At 35.7% G+C, this 24,585-nt stretch overlaps 1 protein-coding gene across 8 annotated transcripts in view; it reads left to right on the top strand.

The window, feature by feature from the left end:
• LOC144440810 (TNF receptor-associated factor 2-like) overlaps window positions 1-24,585 on the top strand; it is a 62,630-nt gene that overhangs the window by 12,517 nt on the left and 25,528 nt on the right. For 2 of the 8 annotated variants that reach the window (XM_078130205.1, XM_078130206.1), the window contains exons 3-5: window positions 3,807-4,021; window positions 8,979-9,089; window positions 10,348-10,450. The exons of 4 other annotated variants lie outside the window; for them this stretch is intronic. In XM_078130205.1, coding sequence (XP_077986331.1) covers window positions 9,073-9,089; window positions 10,348-10,450 — 120 coding nt within the window. In that variant the 5' untranslated portion in view covers window positions 3,807-4,021; window positions 8,979-9,072. Of the gene's footprint in view, window positions 1-2,945; window positions 3,027-3,806; window positions 4,022-8,978; window positions 9,102-10,347; window positions 10,451-24,585 lie in introns of those variants that run through there. 2 more of the 8 variants (XM_078130204.1, XM_078130207.1) reach the window with 2 other exon arrangements.

Genomic DNA, 24,585 nt, shown 5'->3' with positions numbered 1-24,585 from the left:
GGTCTCTGTGTTGTTTATTTCTTTCTATCAGATGTAAACCCATTACAATTGGAAGAACAGTTTTATTTTGGCTTTTTATGTTGATGTCAGTTTCCGCATCCGCTATTTCTCGTGAGGCTTAACAATTTTTGCGATTTTATTATTTTTTTCTCGAATGCGTAACAATAGGTTTAGGATCGGCAGTGAAAAGCTAGATGGGGTTGGGTAACCGGAACCAAACAATTATTTTTAGACCTAAATAGCCATAGGATGATAACATGAAAAAGTAAACTTTGGCGCCAAGTACGAAAATGAAACTGACGAAGTATTGTCAACAGCGGACATTGAAAGTTTAAGGAAATATACACTCTTACCATGTGCTAACAAATAACAAATTATATGTCATAGTAAGTAAATACTCTAGCAGCGAATTGGGCATAACTGATGTTTTATGCAAAAACAACATAAATATGAAGTAAAGGCCTTTTTCATATTCATGAATATATTAACTCGATGGTGAAACAAGGTTCAAAATACTCGTTAGCCGGCCAGATATATTAGATTTTGTTCACATTATGTAAATGCACTAATCCACCTGCGTTAGGGTCGAGATGGGTTAATGTTGTTTACTCATCTTTATAGAATACAAGTTATATTCAATTCGGAATCATTTGAGTTTGAATAAACATGAGAGAGATAAAGAGAGAGAGAGAGAGAGAGAGAGAGAGAGAGAGAGAGAGAGAGAGAGAGAGAGAGAGAGATATATATATATATATATATATATATATAGAGAGAGAGAGAGAGACAGGCAGACAGACAGATAGGGAGAGAGAGGGGGAGTTTACTTTTAAAATACCTTTTTTCTAGCCATGGTGTGGCTTTAACAGCGTACATGACGTAGTTGTATGTTTGTAATAGATTTCAGATTCCCACCCTGTCCCACCCAAATCTAAATTTGTTTGCCAAACTTCCAAGTGCCATAGTGAGAGTGGTTGTATCGGGGTCTATATATGTCTAGTCTAGAAAATTGGCAACTATAACGTAACGTTAACAATAAACAAGAATCGAATGTTAATTCAATATTGCTTACTGATTAATGCAATATAAGTCTAAAAGTAAATATTGCAGGTACAAAATCGCCGTGAACATGTATTCTTGAATAAAATCACAAGAAGATGCGCGCTTTCACTTTATTCTTACATCGAATGTGGAAAGTTACAGACCCACTTACATGTATACCTCTGTGCAATCTTTAAAGTCTACATGATGGGATTAAGAAATAGAAAACATTGATAAGCAAACACACAAATAAGAACATCCCTGCAAAAGGTTTTTATTTTATTTTATTACAAAAACTATACAGTTGCGCTACACGCCATTGGCGCTATTTTAATCATCAAAAGGACATATCTTGTGCATCAATTGTGATAAAAATGTACATATCGATAATCATATAGGCTCATGCCTGAGAGCGTTCGCCCAGGTCGCAAACATTTCTTCAAGTGAAAGTATTAAAAAAAAAGACTAAACGAAATTTTACACACACACACACACACACACACACACACACACACACACACACACACACACACACACACACACACACACACAGAGTAAGCTTACATGTATTACTATTATTATTAATAGAATGAAATCTATTTCCAAATGAAACACGTATCACCAAAATAAATATATCTGTGTTCATAATGTTACTGATATTACAATCTGTGCATCATGATCAGAAATAAAACTGGTAAAAACTAAAATAATTTTAAAATGAGAACGTAAGCATAAGACGTACCAAGGATTAAAAATTGGCATGACATACAAACATACTGAAAATGATTTAAGGATATACCGACGCCATCTACTAGCCGACCAATGTTGTGAGAAAGATATCAGGAATACATCTAGCCAGGAAATCTACTGTACTCCACAATAGCCCAATTGGACGAGACTCAGTGCTAACCTCTGGAGAAGACTGTTAGTTGAGTGATGGCGGATGGCACCATCCTGCCCGACACCCTGCGACAAACTTCGAAGGCTGTACATGTCGTCGCTGACTATGATGATGAATTCCTTGTGTAAGACAGCAGGACTCTATCCGAATAACGGAGGGCGTGGTGTTATATATGGATCTGCTGGTATGGTGGAAAGAAAAGATATCAGAAGATGGACTAAAGTATCCTTTTACCACATCTTTTTAAATTACTAATTAGAACCATATCCATATAGCTTACATATACGATATGGCATGGGTCGATGGAAATGATGCATGATTATTATCCCAAAATATTTATGAATATCATATGGCAGCTCAGAAAGATATCATAACAACGAATGAGAATGTTAAAGATAGTGATGAAATGTCAGATTTGTTTTACACATGACTTCTTAAATGTTATATTACCTGAACTAAAGTCAGAAATCATGAGTTACATGGTGAATATTTACAAGAATGGTGCAGACGCTGACATTTAAACCCTATCCAGATCAACATCAAACGCATAGTTACAACTACTGTCTTAATATGATCGGAGATATATTCTTTGTTGGTGTTCACATAACATGTGGGTTCAGCTTAATACAGTAACTGAATATAACAAGACTATCTCACCAATACGATAATGGCAGACAATACGATTGGTGATTAAATAAATGAGGTACATATATTCTTCCCATAATTAAGTAGTTGTTATTCATACCAGTTCTACCGTAGCACTGACATGTGTTAGCATGAGAGCAATTTCTACAATCTTCGAGATATAACTTTCTCGATACCGGTTAATACACAATGATAGTTGACAAACAATTGTATATATTTTTTTAAAAAGGATTTCGCAACATTGCATACCCTGGTTTGGATGGATAAGATTTATGGATGAAGTATGGCTAGCTGCGTGTATGGTTATTGAAGCTAGGAAATGGTTGGGTTTCTTCAGCATGTATCTCGCGAGATAAATGGCGTGTAAAGTGGTTACATGTAAACAGGTCACTAAACGATTGAATAATCTGTTTCAGATGTCTTGGTGTCTCGATTAATGAAGGTATAGTTCACATCGACAATCGACAGTTTTTTGAAGAAACAAAAGAGAATACTTTTACTGACTGGCTCACTAATCACCATGAAAAAACATCATCGTGATTTTTCGCTCCTAGTAAATGCATGACATGTTGGGACAAGGTCAAAATCCATGACGTTCGCTAGCTGTGTGTGCATGCGCACATCTTACTCTTTCAAACTTCTTTTCTGTCTTTGATCGGACGACGAACAGTTAGGGACAGCGAATAACTTTGATAAGTCATTTGACTAGTTCCTGTGTACATGTATGTTCTCCTCACACAATGTACACAAATCCATCAAACGAATTTGAGAGACTAACAAACAAGCTCTGGAGATCAAATATTAAAAAAAACAGGGTATGCCGTCCATAAAAGTAGTTGTTGAGACTGTCCGTAAAAGTATTTTTTTGAGGCGGTCCATGAGATCTTAGCAGAATGTTCACTGTTGTTCAAATACACGTACACATACACACACACACACACACACACACACACGCGCATACATACATACATACATACATACATACATACACACATACACCTTTCGAATTTAGCCAGTGAGCAAGAATGTGGTATTGAACGGACTGTACCAAGCAAAATGTGAAGCTAGGTAGTAATTATAATGACTTATATAAATGATGACTAATGCAAGTGTAAATGTACTATAATTAACAAACGTAAAGTTAACACAGTCTCAATAATTCACATTCTTGTGTACGTTACGCACCTACTTGTTTGCTATTACCTGTTTTTTTTTCTTCCAGAGTTATGGTGAACAAAGAAATATTTGTATTGATATTCGATATGGTACCGTTTGAACGGTGTGCATTTATTTCATAGTGCGTAGATAAGGACGTGGATGTCGCACAGTGAAGTATTATGTCAGTGATTGTTGCTTTAAAAGAATGCAGGGAGAAGATGGCAAGATATATCATCACTTAGGAGATTATGATTCAAATATGGAAAGGTGAACTAACCAGTAAGTATTTGGAGCGCAACCGTAACAGTAAGCATAGAACATTTAGAAATGTAGAAATGTGTTCATTTCAAATTCGGTAGTATTTAATTTCTAGTTTAACTTCACATATAACGGTTGTATAATTAAACCAATGCTACCAGCTAACATCATGTCGACATTATAATGGTGTGGCAAGGTTTGTTTTTAAACTGCTTTGTTATCTTATGTTATGTTATGCTTTGTTATATTATGTTATGTTATGTCATGTCATGTCATGTCATGTCATGTTATGTTATGTTATGCTTAAAATATGGTATGGTATGATATATATGATGTATGGTATGGTATGGTATGGTATGATATTGTATGGTATGGCATGGTGGGGTTTCGGTGGTATGGTGTGGTATGGTATGCTATGATATGATATTTTGTGTGATATGATATGATATGATATGACATGACATGACATGACATGACATGACATGACATGATATGATATGGTATACTGTGTGTTGCAGTGTGGTGTGGTATGGTAGCGTATGTTGTGGCATGGTAGGATATGGTGTGATATGACATAGTATGATATGATATGGTGTGGTGCACCACTGTGTGGTATTGTGTAATGTGTTTATGGTATGGTATGGTATGGTATGGTATGGTATGGTATGGTATGGTATGGTATGGTATGGTACTATATGATGTGGTGTGGTGTGGTGTGGTATAGTGTGCCCAAGATAGTGTGGTATGATATGGTATGATATGGTATGGTATGGTGTGGTATAGCGTGATAGGATATGGTGTGATATGGCATAGTAGAGTATGGTGTGGTGTAATGTATGGTGTGGTGTGGTGTGGTGTGGTGTGGTGTGGTATGGTATGGTATGGTATGGTATGGTATGGCATGGTATGGTAGGACATGGCGTGGTGTAGTGTGGTATGACAGTATGGTGTGATATGGTGTGGTGCGGTGTTGTGTGATTGTGTGATATGGTGTGGTGCGGTGTTGTGTGATGGTATGATATGGTGTGGTGTGGTATGATATGGTGTGATATGGTACGGTATGGTATGGTGTGGTATAATGTGGTAGGATGTGGTTTGGTATGGCATGATATGGTACAATATGGTGTAATGTGTGGTGCAGTGTCTGTGTGGTATGGTTTAAAGTTGTGTGGTATGGTGTGGTATATTGTGGCATTGGGTGGTATGATGTGGTGTAGTATATATTTATGGTGTGTTGTGATGTGGTATAGAGTGGCATGGTATGATATGGTGTGATATGGTATTTATTGATCTTTATTGGAATGGAATGGAATGTGTTGTGTTGTGTTGTGTTGTGTTGTGGTATTGTATTGTATTATATGGTATGGTATGGTATGGTATGGTATGGTACGGTATGGTACGGTACGGTATGGTATTATATGGTATGGTATGGTATGGCATATGGTATGGTATGGTATTGTATGGTATGGTATGGTATGGTACGGTATGGTATGGTATGGTATGGTATGGTATGGTATGGTATGGTACGGTATGGTATGGTATTATATGGTATATTATGGTATGGTATGGTATGGTATGGTATTATATGGTATAGTATGGTATGGTATGGTATGGTATGGTATGGTATGGTATGGTATGGTACGGTATGGTATGGTATTATATGGATGGTATGGTATAGTACGGTATGGTATGGTATGGTATGGTATGGTATGGTACAGCATGGCATGGCATGGCATATGGTATGGTATGGTATGGTATGGTATGGTATGTCATGGCATGGCATGGCATGGCACGGTACGGTACGGGATGGTATGGTATGGTATGGGGTGGTATGGTATGGTATGGTATGGCATGGCACGGTACGGGATGGTATGGGATGGCATGGTATGGTATGGGATGGTATGGTATTGTATGGTATAGCTTTGCGCTACTTGGTCTGAAATATTGGCAAAGCTTAGACTCCGCTGGTCTAGGGTTTAGTGGTAAAGCTACACACCCTTACCAACACAGTTATTCAGTGCCTCCTCCCCAACTCCGGATGTACTATATTTTAATACCCAATCATAGACTCTCCACGTCGGTGAAGGGTCTATGGCCCAATGCAGTGCATTCATTGAGCTGTGTCATTGTCCGTCCAGTCACATCTCAGATTCTGCACTGTGAAGCGTAGAGAGGCATATTAAAGATCTTCAAACAAAATCCATGCAGTGATCGTCAACTGCTATAGAGACATGGCCTTCGCCATACTTCCTCGTCACACTGTAACACATTTTACAGTTACAGCAGTAACTTTGATCACAGATAAACACCTCTTTGGTCAGTTTGCTCTAGAACGAACACAAATATTAGGCCCTTTATATCGATGGGGTCGGAGTTCACTTCGGTGAAAAGACAACCGGATGTAAAAATAATAAGGTTTTTCCCTGTGTGAACTCTCAACTTATCCAACATGCTGATCGCAACTTGGATTGGGTGCATATAGTAACTGCGATGTTGAGTTTGTCAACGCAAGGATAGCATGTCACTCGCGCATCCGTATCGAACGACCACTACATTTTAAGTCAAAGTTTGTGTGGTTTGTATCATCGCAGTCTTAACCAGGTACATCAATATCTTATGAGATGCAACTCTGCATATAATGTCCGATGAAACAGACAAACAATACTACCGTGTGTAGTATTTGTGTACAGTATGGAGAGTTTTTGTAATGTAATGTCATGAATATAAATTGCATACCACGTACGTGACGCATAAATTGCACTGTTGTGACAGTGGAGGAAGATATATAGATCTGAGCAGTGCATGGCATTTCATTCACAGCTACGCAGAATGCCTCAGAAATTTAAGCAGAATGTATCAGAAATTTGAATGCCCGCAACATCGTTGAGTGCTTCGGTAAACCATATCATTTCATATGGACGTTAAAAAGTACACGACATCAACATTGTCTTATTAACAGTAATAACAGGTAACAAATATATTTGTTTTTTTAACAGATAATAAAATATCGGGTGTTTAAAAGATAACTACGATATTCGTAATATTGCACTTTTGTATTTTTAATGGTTTAATCTATCGATAAATAAAATTATGCATTACAATGTGCTCCCTTTGAAAATAACGAGCGTCACTGAATTACTGACATGTATTTTGTAGTTGTTATTTTTAAAAACTAATTTTGTGTTGAACACTAATGCCTAAAGGGGCTACGAACAAACAATGTATCAAGCCGATGATTTACTATGCGTGTTTTTTAACTGGGTTCCTCTTTAAGGATTGATAAACATAGTCGACACACACGCAATAGTATACCTATGCCTGAATGATTTTAATATATGTATTCACTAGCCAGTGAGTGCACTTGGTGAATATATTTACATTATTGTTTTTGAACTCCATGTTCACGTATATTTATAAGATGTCGCCGTATATGTGTTATTATATCATTTATATTAAGTGTTTGAAACATAACTTTCCCTAATTATAACTTGCTATGTGGTGTTAGTATGGTCAAAATGTTAAAGAATGTAAGTCAATGGTACTAATGTTTCACGATATCACCATCATCATGTATATATTGTTTATAGTATTTGATAGAGTAAACTATTTTAGCTGTTAATCATTAAAATTTTGCATCTCATTTGTTTTTGCATGTAAAACTTGATGGGATTGGTCACATTACACCAGTAGGTGCATTTGTAAGACGTAGAAAAGTCATATTATGCAAACCACACTACATGTTGGCATTTATTATTTTGATATTTCAAAATATTAACTTACAATATACTAGTATCCTGTCTGAATCTCTATATCGTGACAGAAGTCACACGATTTTTGTACTTTGTGTATTTTCCATACAACACAAACATATAGTGTTTGTTATGCGTACTTGACGGTCATAACTGGCGTACATTGTTTAATACGCAGGAATTTCGCTGCGTAAGTATCTACCGTGTTCACAGCAATAGCTGCCAGGTGCGTTTATCAGTGGCAAATTCTAAACAAAAAAGTCATTCACTAATTTAAAAAAGTAACAATTTACCAAGTGTCTTGCCATAAATTTTCTGGTGAAATCGTCCATTTGTAATATACATTAAATGACAAGTACATTCAGTGGTTGCCCCCCCCCCCCGCTCCCAACCAGTACCAAAAGTGGCTACCACTTTCGGTTCCGTCCATCCCTGCGTGCATTCATGCGTCTGTCCGTCCGTTTACACCGTATCACTAACATATATGCACCATTTTCATTGAAAGGTGACACAACAAGGACAAACTATACTTGGCATATCTTATAGTTTCGCGAACTCTTAAAGTTTGAACGAATGACAGGACAGCCATACATACAAACACAGTTGAAGTTGCTAACTACCCAATTTAGTTATCAATCAGGTACAACCTGCCATCGGATGTCTACAATATAACCTTGACCTTCAAATGCCGATGACAATCATAACACTCAATTCTCTGCATCCTTCATGTTTAAGTGTGAACAATTCGTTTTGAACATTGCGAATGGGTAATACATAATAATCAAGTTGACATATTTAGTTCTGGTAAAATAGGGTTGAGACTGAGCGGTGGCCATATTTGTCATTAAATTAAGCTATTTGTGCAACACAATGCGTAGAGATTTTCTCAGGTGACGGTCTATTCCTATGGTATCAGATAGGGTCTTTCTTCTGGCATTATTAGATTTGATTCTGATTTTGACCTTTGTTGTTCAATGTCAAAACCAATCACATTCAATATGATATTTGAACGTGGGCGATCTCTTGAATGACGTCATCAGAAGGAAATCATCTTGAAGCTCGTGTCACTTCGCCTGAATTACAGACATATTACATATTTGTCCGAAATATATACCTTAATACTGTTTATCATTCCGGATATGTCATCTACGAAAAGTTGACGATTGCAATATTTTTTTACTTCACAATATCTGATAAGACTGTATGTATTATTGTTTTTGTGTCTGTAGGTTCACATAACAGTTTGTATGAAAACAGAAATATTGAATGTCTGTTAAGTCTTACAGTGTTTTGCCATAGTGAATTATCTACGAGCCTCAAGACATGTGTCGAGGTCGGTCGTAAGTATAAGGGTAAGATAAATATTTTATCGAGTTGGATATATCCCGTGACAACAAAAACTTTAAATAGACATGATATAACATGTCTGCAACACCCATAAGTAGTTATAATTATATATTCAGTGGTTACTCATCGAAAGGAAACTGACCAATTATAGAATTGTATTAAATCGACAAAAATAGGAACAATGGGAGTTTGTCAAAGTCTTTCCGAAGAGCAACTAAAGATGGCGCCCTACCTACCACGTTGTGTAAACCACGAAACGTACATTTAAGTTATCATCTGAATGATGTATTGAGCTTCTTGTATTTATCTATACTATGACTGTTGTGTATTATATTTTGTTCATTATATACTACATTTAGTATTTCTTAACTTTTGGCTGTAACATGTATGGGATATTATACCACGAGACGAGATTATGATATAATTGGAGGGCCCAACATTGAGATCATAGTAGTATTGAATTTAAAAAATGAAAACTTATGTTACCAATTTTCTATGAGCAACTTCTGTATTTCGACGCCCTGCCTTCTTATCAAATGCCCCCGAGTCACAGTCACGAAGCCGAGGCGTTTTCATATGAACGTTTCACCGTACTACATTTGAGTGATTCTTGCCACATAGGTGGCCCTACAGGCAGCAACGAAAGCTTGTACTTGTTGCAAATTCCAACTCTGTTGGCGCTATTAACTGATCAAACCCAACGCATTCATCAGTCTAACGGTTCGATATGTCCGATGATGAAAAGCACACAAGCATGGAAAAATAAAATCGTATTAATTGATTCTTTTTCACTTTTATTTACGTCATCATATATTGTTTTAAAATTTAGTTTTTGCTTTTGTCTTTTTTGGTGATCTTGGACTTGGAGTGGTCATCAAGGCGATCATTCCAAGAAAGCCAAAATCAACAACAAATTTAAACGACACTGTAAGGAAATAATGATAAATAGTAAAGGGATCGAGCCGTATTACTACATCAGATTTCAATAAAATTGCACAGTCAGATGAGACGAAAAAAAACAAGCGCTGAAAAGGAATATCAGATGTACCAATTAACTTCTTCTTATCACATCTATGCTTGCATGTTGCAAGGCACTACCAGTGGTGTGTCGGTAACAAATTTGTTAGTACTTGAGCGAAAGATCACGAATACTTTTCAAATTCATGTCTGTTGTACTAACACCGACGTTAAATGTGGAAACGGCAACAGGGTACACTCCGCTGAACATTCCTTTTATCTTTCTTTCTCCAGAACTACTGGTTGTATGAAGAATTGGCGATTGCAACATGTTACCACGTTTTTCCCCTCGACACAATCATTTTCCGTATGTTCAAATGCCAGTTCAAATCCTATGGTACGTGTTTGACGATTACACTGAGAAGTCTATATATACAAAGAAATATATACATTGTATTCGTATTATATTTTCCCCTTGTTATTAGGCTACGGTTCTTAAATTACGATGACAATCATAAAGTAAACACATCATGTCATACTGTTAACCCATCGAAACCTTGAATGAAAAGTCGAAATGTTTAGAGATATTAGTCTTGATGCAAACGTGGTTTCTACCTAAACCCCGTGAGTGGATGTATAAATCGTAACGATACCGTATAGGAACGAGACTAAATGATATGAGCAAATATTAGGGAAAGAGCTAGAACGAGGACATTGTGTTGCTGAGCACATGTCAGTCCTAGCGTTACATGCTTGTCACCTGGTTACTATCAAAGACCTCTATACAAGCTATAGAAAACGGTTTGAGCAGTGTGCATTTGGTGGGTCATGTGATCTGCCGCGAGAGACTATAGTAAAATGGGTCAAGAGCATTAATTGACTATATATTTGTGAATCAGTGATGTCAGTTGATGTTAGCATCAACATGTAATTATGAAGGTGATGGAAGACTGGGACATGCATTCCGTATGTGTTTTTAACAGACTGAAAATAGCCTACTAGTTTCAATTCAATTGTTCGGTAATTTTCTGTCATCACGCATGTAACGTGAGCTAGACGAATAACCTCTGCACCTAGTTTTGTGGGTGCGTATACTGTCCCAGACAGAATTCCATTCAAGTCAAGACACGTGTCTGCTGTAAGCATACCTTTGTATCACAGCGCTAGTGTTACTCTAAAAGACGTTACAAATTTGAAATATCTTGTCCACCAGTCAGCGTTTTTCCACCACTTTGACTTGACCACTATTCTCGGGTATTAATAGTGGTATCATGAATTATCTTAATAATATACGCCAAGTTCCAATAATAATATCATTTTTGTGTGACAATTCGTTTTAATATTGCAATTTTAGTAATCATATCAATTCTGTGAAAAATATATTTTATTCCTAATACATTTTGATGTATTCCTCGTGTATTACAGACATTTTGATGCCCGTATTGCTGGGGGGGGGGGGGTGTAATCCGGGTGTAATCTCCGATTACCGTGCACTGACTGTGTGACCCTTTTGACCTTACCAAACTACTATAAGAACTCGCCACGCCGAGTAGTACACCTCACGGTTGTAAAGTAAGTAAGTAAGGACAGCATATTCCAATGTCAATATTAATTTCCTGTTGATTTTTGTGGATATAGTACATTTAACTACGTACTGTTGATATGGGCTTACATGTACAGTAGGGGACAGTTTCTTGTCATGACATTGCTCTGTAACAGTCACACTGTAAGGACAACACTACACAAGTAACACAACTTGTCACAAGTGTTAACATATGAAATTCCCAAGGTTAGTCACGTACGAGTATTCAACATATGAACTGTACACCCTCATTAGCATAACACTTGTGGCTTCTGATTGGACGACAGCGAATACCGCGCACGATTTGAAATGGAAATAAGCGACGGATGCAGCAGCTTCAAATTATTGGTTGGTACCTTTCTTTTAGCTATTCATTTGCTAGAATTAATTGTATAACTTTTTTTGTGATGAAATGGCAAAATCCAGGACGTCGAGTATGTATGTATGTATGTATGTATGTATGTATGTATGTATGTATGTATGTATGTATGTATGTTTGTATGTATGTATGTATGTATGTATGTATGTATGTATGTATGTATGTATGTATGTATATGTATGTATGTATGTATGTATGTATGTATATATGTGTGTGTGTGTGTGTGTGTGTGTGTGTGTGTGTGTGTGTGTATCCTAAATAGACCACATGTTGACAAGGACGCCACATAGAACAACTCGAAACATTGGCATCTTTGTTCGACGAATCAAATTTATTAGTTGAAAGCACACAAAATATATACAAGGGAACTGACGATAAAATGCAAGGTAGTTTCAAAACAGCAGTAAAGCCTAATAACAAAACTGTGTGGCTTCGGTTACGCTTAATTCTAGAATAGGTGGGGTAGATAAGTTTTTTTATTTTATTATATATTTTTTTCTGTGTGAGTATCTGGTTTAAGTTTTCCAAATTTTTCCAAATGTCCCCTGTGTTGTTTATTTCATCCTATCAGATGTAAACCATTACATATTAGAAGAACAGTTTTAGAGTATCTTTTTAAGTTGATGGTAGTTTCCACATCCACTATTTCTCGTGAGGCTTCACTATTTTTGCGATTTTATTATGTTTAGGGTCGGCAGTGAAAAGCTAGGTGGGGTCGGGTAACCGGAACCAAACAATTATTTTGTTTAGGCATATAAGCACTAATAGCGAATGAATCCTGATAATGACTGATTCAAGCCGTCTCGTGCAAACCTTTCGTGGAATAACATCTCCACAATCCTGAAAAATGTACAAAACTGGCATATACCCCGTCTACCATATACGAAAAAGTATATACATGAATCACGACTGTGTAAACAAATATGTAAGTGTCAGCGCAATTGCTCCTGACGGGATGATTAGCCTTGCGTAACAGGTATCGCAAGTTGTTAGACGATAAATTGGTGTTGGTAACAATTGGATATATATATATATATATATATATATATATATATATATATATATATATATATATATATATATATATATATATATATATATCAATGCATAACCATTGTACATTAAATACAAATTGCATATTGACCAACAAGTTGCGACAGTTCTGTATAACAGTCGGTCCTTACGAAAATCTCGGTCTCGAACTGATGGACCGACGTTAATATCGAATGCTGTTTGTCAATACGAGTCGATAGATCAATTTTTCTGGATGTCACTGAATGAATGACAATATTGGGGAATAATCTAATCATACTTCCTCGAGCTAATTTATGAAAGATCGGGGAAAAAATAATGGCGATTTGGAACGTTTTGACGTATATTTTGAACACCACAGAACCAATGACGTAGACATGGTTTGACATGACGTATAGAATGGTTAGGGTTATATAATCCATATTTTCTATTCAAAAACAATAACTTGGTTTGTATACATACTGTATATATGTCCACTATAATGTATATCATCATATTTACAACTTCATATGTGCTCGATCGGACGAAAGTGTTGTATGCAATTAATCCAAGAACTGCACACATTTAGGTATGAACTAGCTGCAATATTTGTAGCGGCTTGCTGCGGTTTTGAGGGTTTTTTCGTCTGTTTTGGTGACTTTTTAAGTTTTAGTGTTTAACCCGCACCTAGGTACGAACATGTAATTAACAAAATAATAAATATATGAGTTCTTACAGTATTGTGCTATTATCTAATCGCTTTCATTACAAATGTTATTTTGAAAATGCTGGTGATTCACTCATCATGCGTGCATATTTAAAAATCTGGGAAAACATGGAAAAGGAAGACAGGAAACTGAATAACTCACATTTCTATAGGTTCCAATGTCCTGGTGATAATCTCTCCTAAAGCGGCGTTGACCGCTCCGTTTGATGCACACACTTCCTTTACAATGCCGAGCTCTGTTATAATCCGTTCGATTATATACCAGAGTATGTGTCGTAGTCGGGTGAGGGCGTATTTGCTATGACCCACCTCAGGCTGTCAAGTCTCGATCAACCATAGTGAACGCTACCAAAAACACTGGAACAAGAGAGAATGAAACGCATCTGTTCATTTCTAAGCGAAAACAACTGAAAGATTGTGCCCAATTAATTCAATCTTAGAGTAAATCGATTTCTTAAACGTTTATGATATTATCCGAATAAAAGTCTTAGGCTAGGAAAATGTAATTCTCAGTAACATTATGTAAACATGAGCTCATTCCCATAGAATCAGACATTTGTAAGATTTATGAAGAAAAAGCGTGGATATTAATTATTATGTGTGTAATTTTTCTACGAGTACTCTAAATTCGAAGAAAGTTCGCGTTCGATCTGTAAGACCTCATATCATACATGTTGGTACAGAAAGTCTGACAACACATCAATCAATCGATCGATCGATCGATCGATCAATCAATCAATCGTTCGTTCAGAATGTTCAAATTTTTGAGCTACCATTCGTGATCTGTCCCATATTTGGTATATTTCATGCAAATATCTAAAGTTAGAATAATTATTGCAAGCCATATCAACAAGCTTTATATAGAACGTCATTGTGCCTTTTGTTATCATGGACACGGATGTATTTACAAAATTACACAACAATTAAATCGCGCTGTGTAAATAAGAACACTAGTGACATTCAATTTGTCTCTTCAGATCGCCAATAAAGTTCTAGAAGCACGTGTACAGTCAAGATCAGTCAATGTACACGACGAACGGAACTAATTAGAGAGGTACATTTATTTTATTTGACCAAGCTTTTTGTCTTCGCGTTAGTTTATCTTATCTTGTTCAGTCGATTTGGAATTAACTCTGAATTTTCCGTACTTCATAATTACTGTGGTAGACACTCACATGTATTATCTCGTGTACTGCATACGAACTGTGCAAGCAACGTGGTGATCGACCGGTCAACAACATGCTAATGTTGCTCAGCTCGAGACCTATGCTAAGTTGTGACCCCGGGGTTGTGACACAATCTTCCGTTTTCAAATCCCGGTTTCGGATCAAACTTTTACTATGACAACTCATTACGTACAAGTTAGGGATCTTGTAAAATACTCTGATTATAATGACGAAAGTAACATTGGCAGAAAAGATCAAAATGTGGTAAAGTAAAATATTAATTACAAAATTTGTATAAAATTAACATTGTTGAAATTCAGGCTAGGGCATGCAAGAGAGAGACAGACGTCGTAAATATGGCATCATGTCATTGGCAGCAAAACAACTTCAAAAGTGTCATAGAAGCTATAGATATAATAGCCTAACCTAATTTGTTCTTATTCTGACACGACATCTACCAGTGCTGGACGGTGAAGTATTTGCCTAAAGCACTGAACTATTTATGGAATTTGACAAACACATAAATAACGGCTTCCCCTATGGCTGTTAAGCATAGTGTTATTGACATGATGGCAAGCAAGGCAGGGTATGGTCATGACTTTTAACAATAAATCAAATGGTTCATAGTATCCTTACCATGTTAATTGTCATTGAATTTTCTCAGACACCCAGACTGTCAAATGTACGATTATGAATACACTATTTTCGGGTTATGGAAAAACAAAAATATTTTACAGTTTGGCCACTAGGAGTGCCATTCGGATGCAGGGAAGTGAGGGTCAAAATACATATCATAACACTAGGTCCCTATGTACATGATGTAGGTCTCATTGAAAAAATATGATTTGAGATTATCATCCAGTCTGAATAGTTCTGCTTATAAGATGGTGTATTTTTAAGGGACTGTCATAGTTTATTGCAGTATTGCCATTGAATGCTTTTGTATTGCCATGCGCTCATCCCCCTTCCCTGATGTATAATAATAATAACGTTTCAACCCGAATGGACCGTTTGACAGCGCCCTCAGTGGCCAATATACTTCAATGGCGCTGTGAGGTTGGGATACGCTGGTTTGTAAGTACATGTTCAAGGGAATGTGGGTGAATTTTCATTTTTGGGGTGTTTGTGTCAAGTGCAGTACTGTTCGAAAAACTAGACCAAAGTGCAACTCATAGCTAAATTATATGTGATGACAACGGACATTGCACTAGTGTACTGTGCTGTGGCGTTCACGTTCATTGCGTTGAGTACATGTACACAGGGGGTCTCGCTAATGCACTCCAGAATGTCACGTTGAAAATTTCATTTTACGGAACAGCACGCTTGCACTGTCGTGGATGATTACAATTCGACTTTATAAGCGCCAGGTAGACTGGTAGTAAGGTTTGTTCTGAATTCCCACGGTTACTTTTTCATTATGAAAACTTCTTTTAGTTTGTGATCTGGTTCAAATTCAAAATGCTTCGTTCACCTTTGACCTGCCACCACAGGCTAGTAATATTACTGTATGCATGAAGTACATACTACAATTTACAATGACACTATTGCGTAATGTTAGTGTAGTATAAGACATAAAGAAACTGATAAAAGCATTACGTCCATCTACTTACATTTATACAAAGATACTTTTGACAGACTGACATTCATTTACTAACCTTTATTTTTAGCTATGCAAATTAACCTGTATTTGATTAATTAATGTCTGTACGTGTACGTGTACGTGTGTGTGTCTGTACGTGTACGTGTACGTGTGTGTGTGTGTGTGTGTGTGTGTGTGTGTGTGTGTGTGTGATAAAGTCAAAAACCACTGGACCAATTGCCGTGATATTTGGTGGGTATATTTTACCTGGGGTGTCGAGTTGGGAAATTGTTCAAATCAAAATGATCTTACCACCGGTATGTGATTTGGGTCAAAAATGTGATTTTTGGTAAAAAAAACTTAAACTCCAAAACTACTCAGCAGATAGATCTGAAATTTGGTTGGAACGTTCTTACAGGTGTTTAGATTAAGAATTGTTCATGACATGATGATCCCATCAGTGATATGCAAATTAGGTATAAAAATGTGTCTTCTTTTGTCAAAAATATATAGTTGCAAAACTACAGAGCAGATTGGTATGAAATTTAATGGGGATGCATCTGGGAATGTGTATATGAAGCTGTATTCATAATGTGATGATCCTATCAGCAATATGCAAAATAGGTCTAAAAATCTCAATTTTGGTCAAAAACTTATATCTTGAAACTGCATGGTGAATGTGTTGAAACTTGGTGGGGATGTTTCTGGAGGTATTATTCTGCAGTTATTATTGAAAACATATCGACAGAATTGGCCCTAGCAACCATGACCACACCCTTAGCAACTGTGAAATGACGATGCATATTACAAATATAACGACAGGGATTGGTGACTAAAGATTCAAAAAAATATATGCAAATATGCATAGCAACAGGACCACGCCCATAGTAACAACTAAATGGTGGTTTATATTTCGAAAGATGAAAAGTGGGAAGGGTAGGCAAGTTAATAAAGATTCCAAAAATGTTTGAAATATCCCTAGCAACAAGACCATGTCTGTAGCAACAGCCAAATACAATTGTGCTACAATGCCATTGGTGCTATTTTTAATTACCCTATAGATAATTAGAACATGTAGAATTACAGTAGGTGTTTCATTTAATTTTGTCATAATTGTTATTAATAATATATTTTGCTTTTGTTAGTGCTTCAATCTTGAGGAGCTGCATGTACTAGGAGATGGAGTCAAAGCCATTGTTAGGAAGAATAGATGTTGTCTTTATTATCACTTTTTACCTAAGTTTCAACCATGCACTTAGAGACTATTGCACTATGTCACACAAGCTCAATAAACAAATTTTAACTTACTTCAATTAGGAGGGGAGGGTGTCTGGTGTCATTGTACAATGCAAACCAGAAGTGGAGAATATAGCGCCCCCTAGTGTTGAATAATGGAATGGGGGAATAACATACATTATATTATATTATATTATAGCATTACCAATTCCAGTGAATTTTGTGACATCATCGTTGTACATTATTACTGATAATGTACTCCATTATTGGGCATCGCGGCCCCCAGAACGAGCATAACAATACAAGCTCATGTCCGTAAGGCAATAAAGGTGTGGGTATTTAAGAACTGGGAAATTATGGGGTAAACACCATAAGAATTTTTTTAAAAAAAAGATTGAAATTAAAATGAAACAAATTTGTGTTCACAGCAGTTCATTGAAGTGTATATGTGTACGTACGTGTGTCGCTATGATTAGTATTCAGCTTCCGGGCCGAACATGGCAGACGATGTTCAGCGCTGTGTATATTATACGTTGTTTTGCGTTTCTCGGTCTACAAATTCACTGGAATTGGCAAAACTATAAAATAATAACAATAATGTACGCTCTCCCAGTCCATAATGGACTCGAGCAAACTTTGCACTCCATAATGGGCTCGGCGACATTATGTCGTTCAAAGTTTGCTTTCGTCCATTATGGGCTGGGAGGGCGTACATTATTTTTTAAGTATTGTATAGCCCTGGTTTGGGTTATAATATAGAAAAAAAAATTAAATTCCAGCATCCGATTGTATATTTATTTAAGGAGAGATATGGGGGATATGAGTATTTTAGTATTATATATGTCATCAGTTGCTTGATTCTTTGGCAAATAATTATATGTTTGCGATATTAGATTATTAAATGTTTTTTTTTGTGTCCAAATTCATTTTTGTTTTTGTTTGTAACCTATGGACAAGACATTATGACTTAGTTTTTTTTACATGTTTGGCATGATTATTTTCTTTAAAAGGTGTAAAATGAACACGAAAAAAATAAAATTCAAACTTTAAAAATATCTATCTGAAGACCAACTATGTACTTATATATCATGATCGGCATTTTTGAAAATGGAAGTGATTCTAGAATTGATTGCACAATAGACTTTTTGGCGTGATTGAAAGCCAAAAACATCTATCGCACAGACCTGCAGAAATGCCAAATGTAGCTGGTCCAGAAATGACTGCAGGATAGAATTAAATGAAATCATTTCAGATAAATAGTCTTTTAAAATTCATGCTGAAAACATGTCCTGGACAACCTATGTCAGTCCAATAACTTTCTTGTAATGTAAGTCTTTGCAAATGAGAGTAGAAAGCATTTTTCATACTTGTTCCACATGCACCATGTCAAATATTTTTCTGTGCATATGACTTTAATAATAGTGTAAATTATCCCAGTCAGGTTGCAAAAAAATTTGGATAGTTATCCCGAACTAGTTAAATGCATGTCAGCACACAGACACATACATACATATACAGACAGACAGACAGACACGCACGCACATAGACAGACACGCACGCACGCACACACACACACATATACATACATACATACATACATACATACATTCATACATACATACATTCATACATACATATATACATACATACATACATGCACACACACACACACACACACAGACATACATACATACATACATACATACATACATATACACATACATACATATACATACATACATACATACATACATACATACGTACATACATACATACATTCATACATACATACATTCATACATACATACATACATACATACATACATGCACACACACACACACACAGACATACATACATACATACATACATACATACATACATACATACATACATACATACATATACACATACATACATACATACATACATACATACATACATACATATACACATGCATACATACATACATACATACATACATACATACATACATACACACACACATACATACATACATACATACATACATACATACATATACAGACAGACACATGGACACAGACAAATATCAGGATAAATATCCTGGTCAATATTCCTGACAGGGTTGGGTGTGTCGCTGTAGGTGCGAATTTTTTTCAGCGTGTTTTTTTTTCTGTAGCTTGAGACTTTTGATATTACAATTTACAATTTTTCCCACTGATAAGTTGATTAAAATTAATGTTAATGTGGTATAAAATGAAAGGGTTTCCAGTAAACGTATTTTAATGTGTTTAATATGTTTTTTACATTGATTGTAGTGGTGTAAATTGACTGCTACAATTTTCCCCATGTTTTACACCATATAAAATGTGTTGACATCACACTTTGAACATTCATTCAGGGGAGAGGGGGGGGGGGGGGGGGGAGGGAGGGGTTTTTGGCCTAAATGAACAAAGTTCATTTATTGAGCTTGTGTGACATTATGTGATCATCCCTTTACTGAACATACACAATACATGTATAGACGTTAACCTTTATTATTACTTAGCAAGACAAAATGTGTTTACATTCCATATTCATGTACATTTATATGTACTAGACATATATGTATAATATGCATAAAGAATGGTAACATCAGATCAGCGATCTGCATAACAACAAATATACACCTGTACATGTAAATGTAACTACATATAGGATGTAGCAGAATTCATGCTAGCAGTAAACTTTTGGCTTCTGTTATTCTTATGATGTCAAATTGACTGAAACAGATGTTTTCCTAGCAAGATCAACACCCCCTGATTCCTCCTTTATGTGTAACATAACTACAAGTTAATCATAGGACCTTGACAAAACTCGTAAAAAGAATAAAGCCTGTGCTCAGCTTCTATGGCCAGTCTTTGGATGGGATTTACCTTGCAGAATAATTTTTGATTTTGTTGACATGACACGATTTCATATGCTCTACGAAAGTTTTGCAACATTTCGTAGGTTGTTTTATTTAGCTACATCTTCAGTGGCTATACACATTACTAGTAATATACTAGTATTCATACAAATTTGAAACTATCCTGTAAATGAAGTAACACTGGGACTATTAAACGTCCACGAGCTGCAACTGGGATATATTTCATCGAGTAACCAAAGACACTCTCACTAAAATTTGGTCAGATACTTATAAAAAGACATTGTACATGTTAATTAGTGATAAATATAATCATCCATAGGTGGTGTACACAAGCAGACAAGTTTAAATCTTGAGTGAATGTTCAGTTTTGAATCCGTCGCTATGTTAAAACTGTATTACTTTAACTGTAGTATCGTTTCTTGATCAGACAAACATAATTTATTCATGTTATAATATCAATAACTAGACATTGTGCATATTAATTAGTAGTCGATGTTATCTATAATTTAGTATATTAACAGATGGAAATCGTGATTGCCATCAAGTTGAGGGCGCTGATTTTGTGATTCCCAAACTCCAAAAAATTGATGCATGACGATCATGCAGTCTGTCATTGTCTTAAAACTGCACTAGCTGCAACCAGAACATTTTTTATAACTGTTTTCTTAGATACAATGACGTATTCAAAATATTGTACACCATGAACAGGATTGAATCACTTGATGGTAAACATATTTGTGTAGTAGTACATTTACACATTACATGTAGTATGGTGCACTAAATCTGATGAATTTGATTTTTGGGTCCACATCAAAAAATCAGCACCCCGATGCAATCACAATTTAAATGTCTTTTTTGTCAAAAATCTTTAATTCCAAATCTACTCAGCATATTGGACTGAAATTTGATGGGGATGCAACTGGGGGTGTATAGATGAAGAAATATCAAGCATATAATGATCTATTGAGTGATATGCAAATTAGGTGTAAAAATGTAAAGTTTGGTAAATAAAATTTAAGTCTCAGAAAGTACTTGAGATTAAAACTTTGTGAGATGTTAGTAGAAGTGTTATCCTGCAGATATTCTGTTAAACATTTTGCAAAAATGACAACGACCATAGTAACAACCAAAATTTATATATGGCAGTGTATTTTGGTCAAATAACAACATCAGATAGACAAGTGAGTAAACATTCTAAATATGTATGCAAATATACTTAGCAACCATGACCACACCCATAGCAACAGCCAAACGGTGGTGTATTTCACAATGATAACAACAGGGATTTGTATCCAAATATTCAATCAATTATACAGTTGTCCTACAATGCCATTGGTGCTACATTTCATTTAATCTAATAGATCACACTACCATGACTGGTAGCAATTTTCTGTAAACATCCATACCGGGAACTGAGTCATCTCCAATGACTGCTTGTTGTTAAGTAGTATTACTGCAGTTTATATATTTATTAGTTTGTTTTAGCACCAAATACACAAATACTGTGTGCATGCATATAAGACTTAGTATATTATGTACCTGTATATGGATATATGGATATGTATATATCTGCCTTGGAATTTGATTCATGGTAGGAATTCAAAGTTCATGATTTAGGTTTGAATATAAGGGTAGTTTTGATAAATGTACAGAAATTATGCACTCACCGCATGCGCGTTCCAGTCACAAACATGCTACAAATTCAACAGTCAATGTGTGACACATATTTTTTTTACATGGAGTACATCGTGATGGTAGTTTGCATGGTATATATACACCAAGTCATCCACCAGTACCTTCTGCATCTCTCCATATATATCAGTGATAACATGAGTCACCTGTTGCAACTTCCTCCAGAAAAATTTCAGACTCATTGTACCAGCGTGTGGACATTAATCCAAAATGGCGTACTCTGCATGCAAGTCATCATTCATGCGCAGTGCCCCATGACCTGCACTTTAACTGAATTGGGTTCAAATGTCATTTTATGTGTACATGTATTGTTTACAACATACTCTGAACTCAATGCTATTAAATGCACATTTTAGAGACAAATGCGAACAAACAATAATGTACCACAGTCAACAAATCACAAAATAATCAAATACAATGTAATTCAGATTAATAAAGGCAGAAATAGTAATAAGTATGACAAGATATTGCTGCGTTAGGGTCACCATATATATAATGTCATAGCAACTGCAGCTTGTACACGTGACGTGCCATCATCAGTCTGTGCTTGTACACGTGTTATAGTATGGACTGCATACAGTTTCGTGGAATATCCATATGTTCAATATTATAAGTTACGACAATAATACCCTACATGTAGTTGGACTTTAATATTGAGCGTGAACATTTATAGAAGAGTAAACTGATCATGTAAAGATGAGGTAACCATTATTTTGCATCATTGTAATTTTTTAAAGATACTTTCAGTAACAGTAAAAGAGGTAATTAGTAGAGGAGGTAATTCCTTTTTGAAGTAGAGGTAACATTTGTGCAGTTTTTTTTTCTTCAGATTTTAACATTTTTGGGGTTTTTTTTGTGAAGCTTAAACTCAAATTCATTTGTACCTCAAGCCATCATACTCCCTAACAAAACTTTTAATAGGATCTTTTTAATATGTTTTTATCTGTATTGTAAATGTATTTATATTTCTTTTAATTTCTGGATATATTGTTTTAGATTATGTTTTTTTTTTTTTTTTTACATTTTATATGTAAGTATGTGATATTGTACAAAAAAATATTGCTGGCTAATGCCACATCTTTTACACTGTACTAGTTACATTGGCATATGAATCTGAGTGTATGAGAAGTTTTACAAGGTAAATTTATAATTAATTTAAACAGGTATTCAGAATGAATGATTTACAATTACATGTGCTTCAGGTCATAGGGGAATGCCATGCCAGGGAATAAACTAGTTATTTTCATAAAGTCGGGGTTTTGGAGAGTCATTTCATGATGTCACATCACATTTCACCCAATTACCAAGAAATACCAAATTGAAACTATATTTCACTTTCATTATTCTCATAGTGGTCCACTGTTGCCTTGTGGGACATTAATAGCAGATATATACAGTTATAACTATTTCTCTGAAGGTAATAAGCACTTAGAGGTTGTGAATATTCAGTGTACATCTAATACGTATGTATTAAAGTCCCATGAAGAAACATTGGACAACTGTGAGCATGACTTCAATTTGGTGTTTCTTGGTAATCATGCATGTGAAATTTATGTGATGTGAAATCATGAAAATGACTCTCCAGAACTTTATGAAAATACATGCACCTTTATTTCCTGGAGTAGCATTGCCCTTTGGGTACAATGTACAATATGATATGATATGGTATGTGTTTTATTGTCATATATATAATTATAAATACTGGTACATATATAATGAAATGTACATTGATTTTGCGTGTATTAATGACAAATTTACAAAAACAATATTCTGTGACTCCTAATACGAGATTGGTGCACTATCAGAGAACTTAAATTCATTCATTAAGAGTGCGGACTGCAGTTGGGTAAAAGCTAAACAATGTGCGATTAGAACCTGATTTGATCGAATGGTACTGCTCGTCTGAGTGCATAAGTTGGAGTAAATTATGTGCTAGATGGAAATCATCTTTTACAATTGACTGAGCTCTTTCCTTTACTTGAGCGTTGTACAACTCATTAAGAGAAGGAAGTTGGCACCCAATGATACTACTGGCAGTGTTAACGATTCGATTGGGGCGTTTCCGGTCATCGACTGTGGCACTGCCACACCAAACGATGATTGACAGTGTCAGGACATTTTCAATCACCACTTGGAAGAACTTGACCAACAGTCCCTGGCTGACATGGAGTAGCTTCTCAATCATCATGAGAAAAACAATCTTTGCTGTGCTTTCTTCACAGTATAATCAGTATTGATTTCCCATTTCAGATCGGCTGAGATGTAAACACCG

The sequence above is a fragment of the Glandiceps talaboti genome, chromosome 10 (genome assembly GCF_964340395.1).
Source record: "Glandiceps talaboti chromosome 10, keGlaTala1.1, whole genome shotgun sequence".
Classification (NCBI taxonomy): Eukaryota; Metazoa; Hemichordata; class Enteropneusta; family Spengelidae; genus Glandiceps; species Glandiceps talaboti.
The sequence above is the reverse complement of the archived record's forward strand: the minus strand, read 5'-3'. Positions and strand labels throughout refer to the sequence as shown.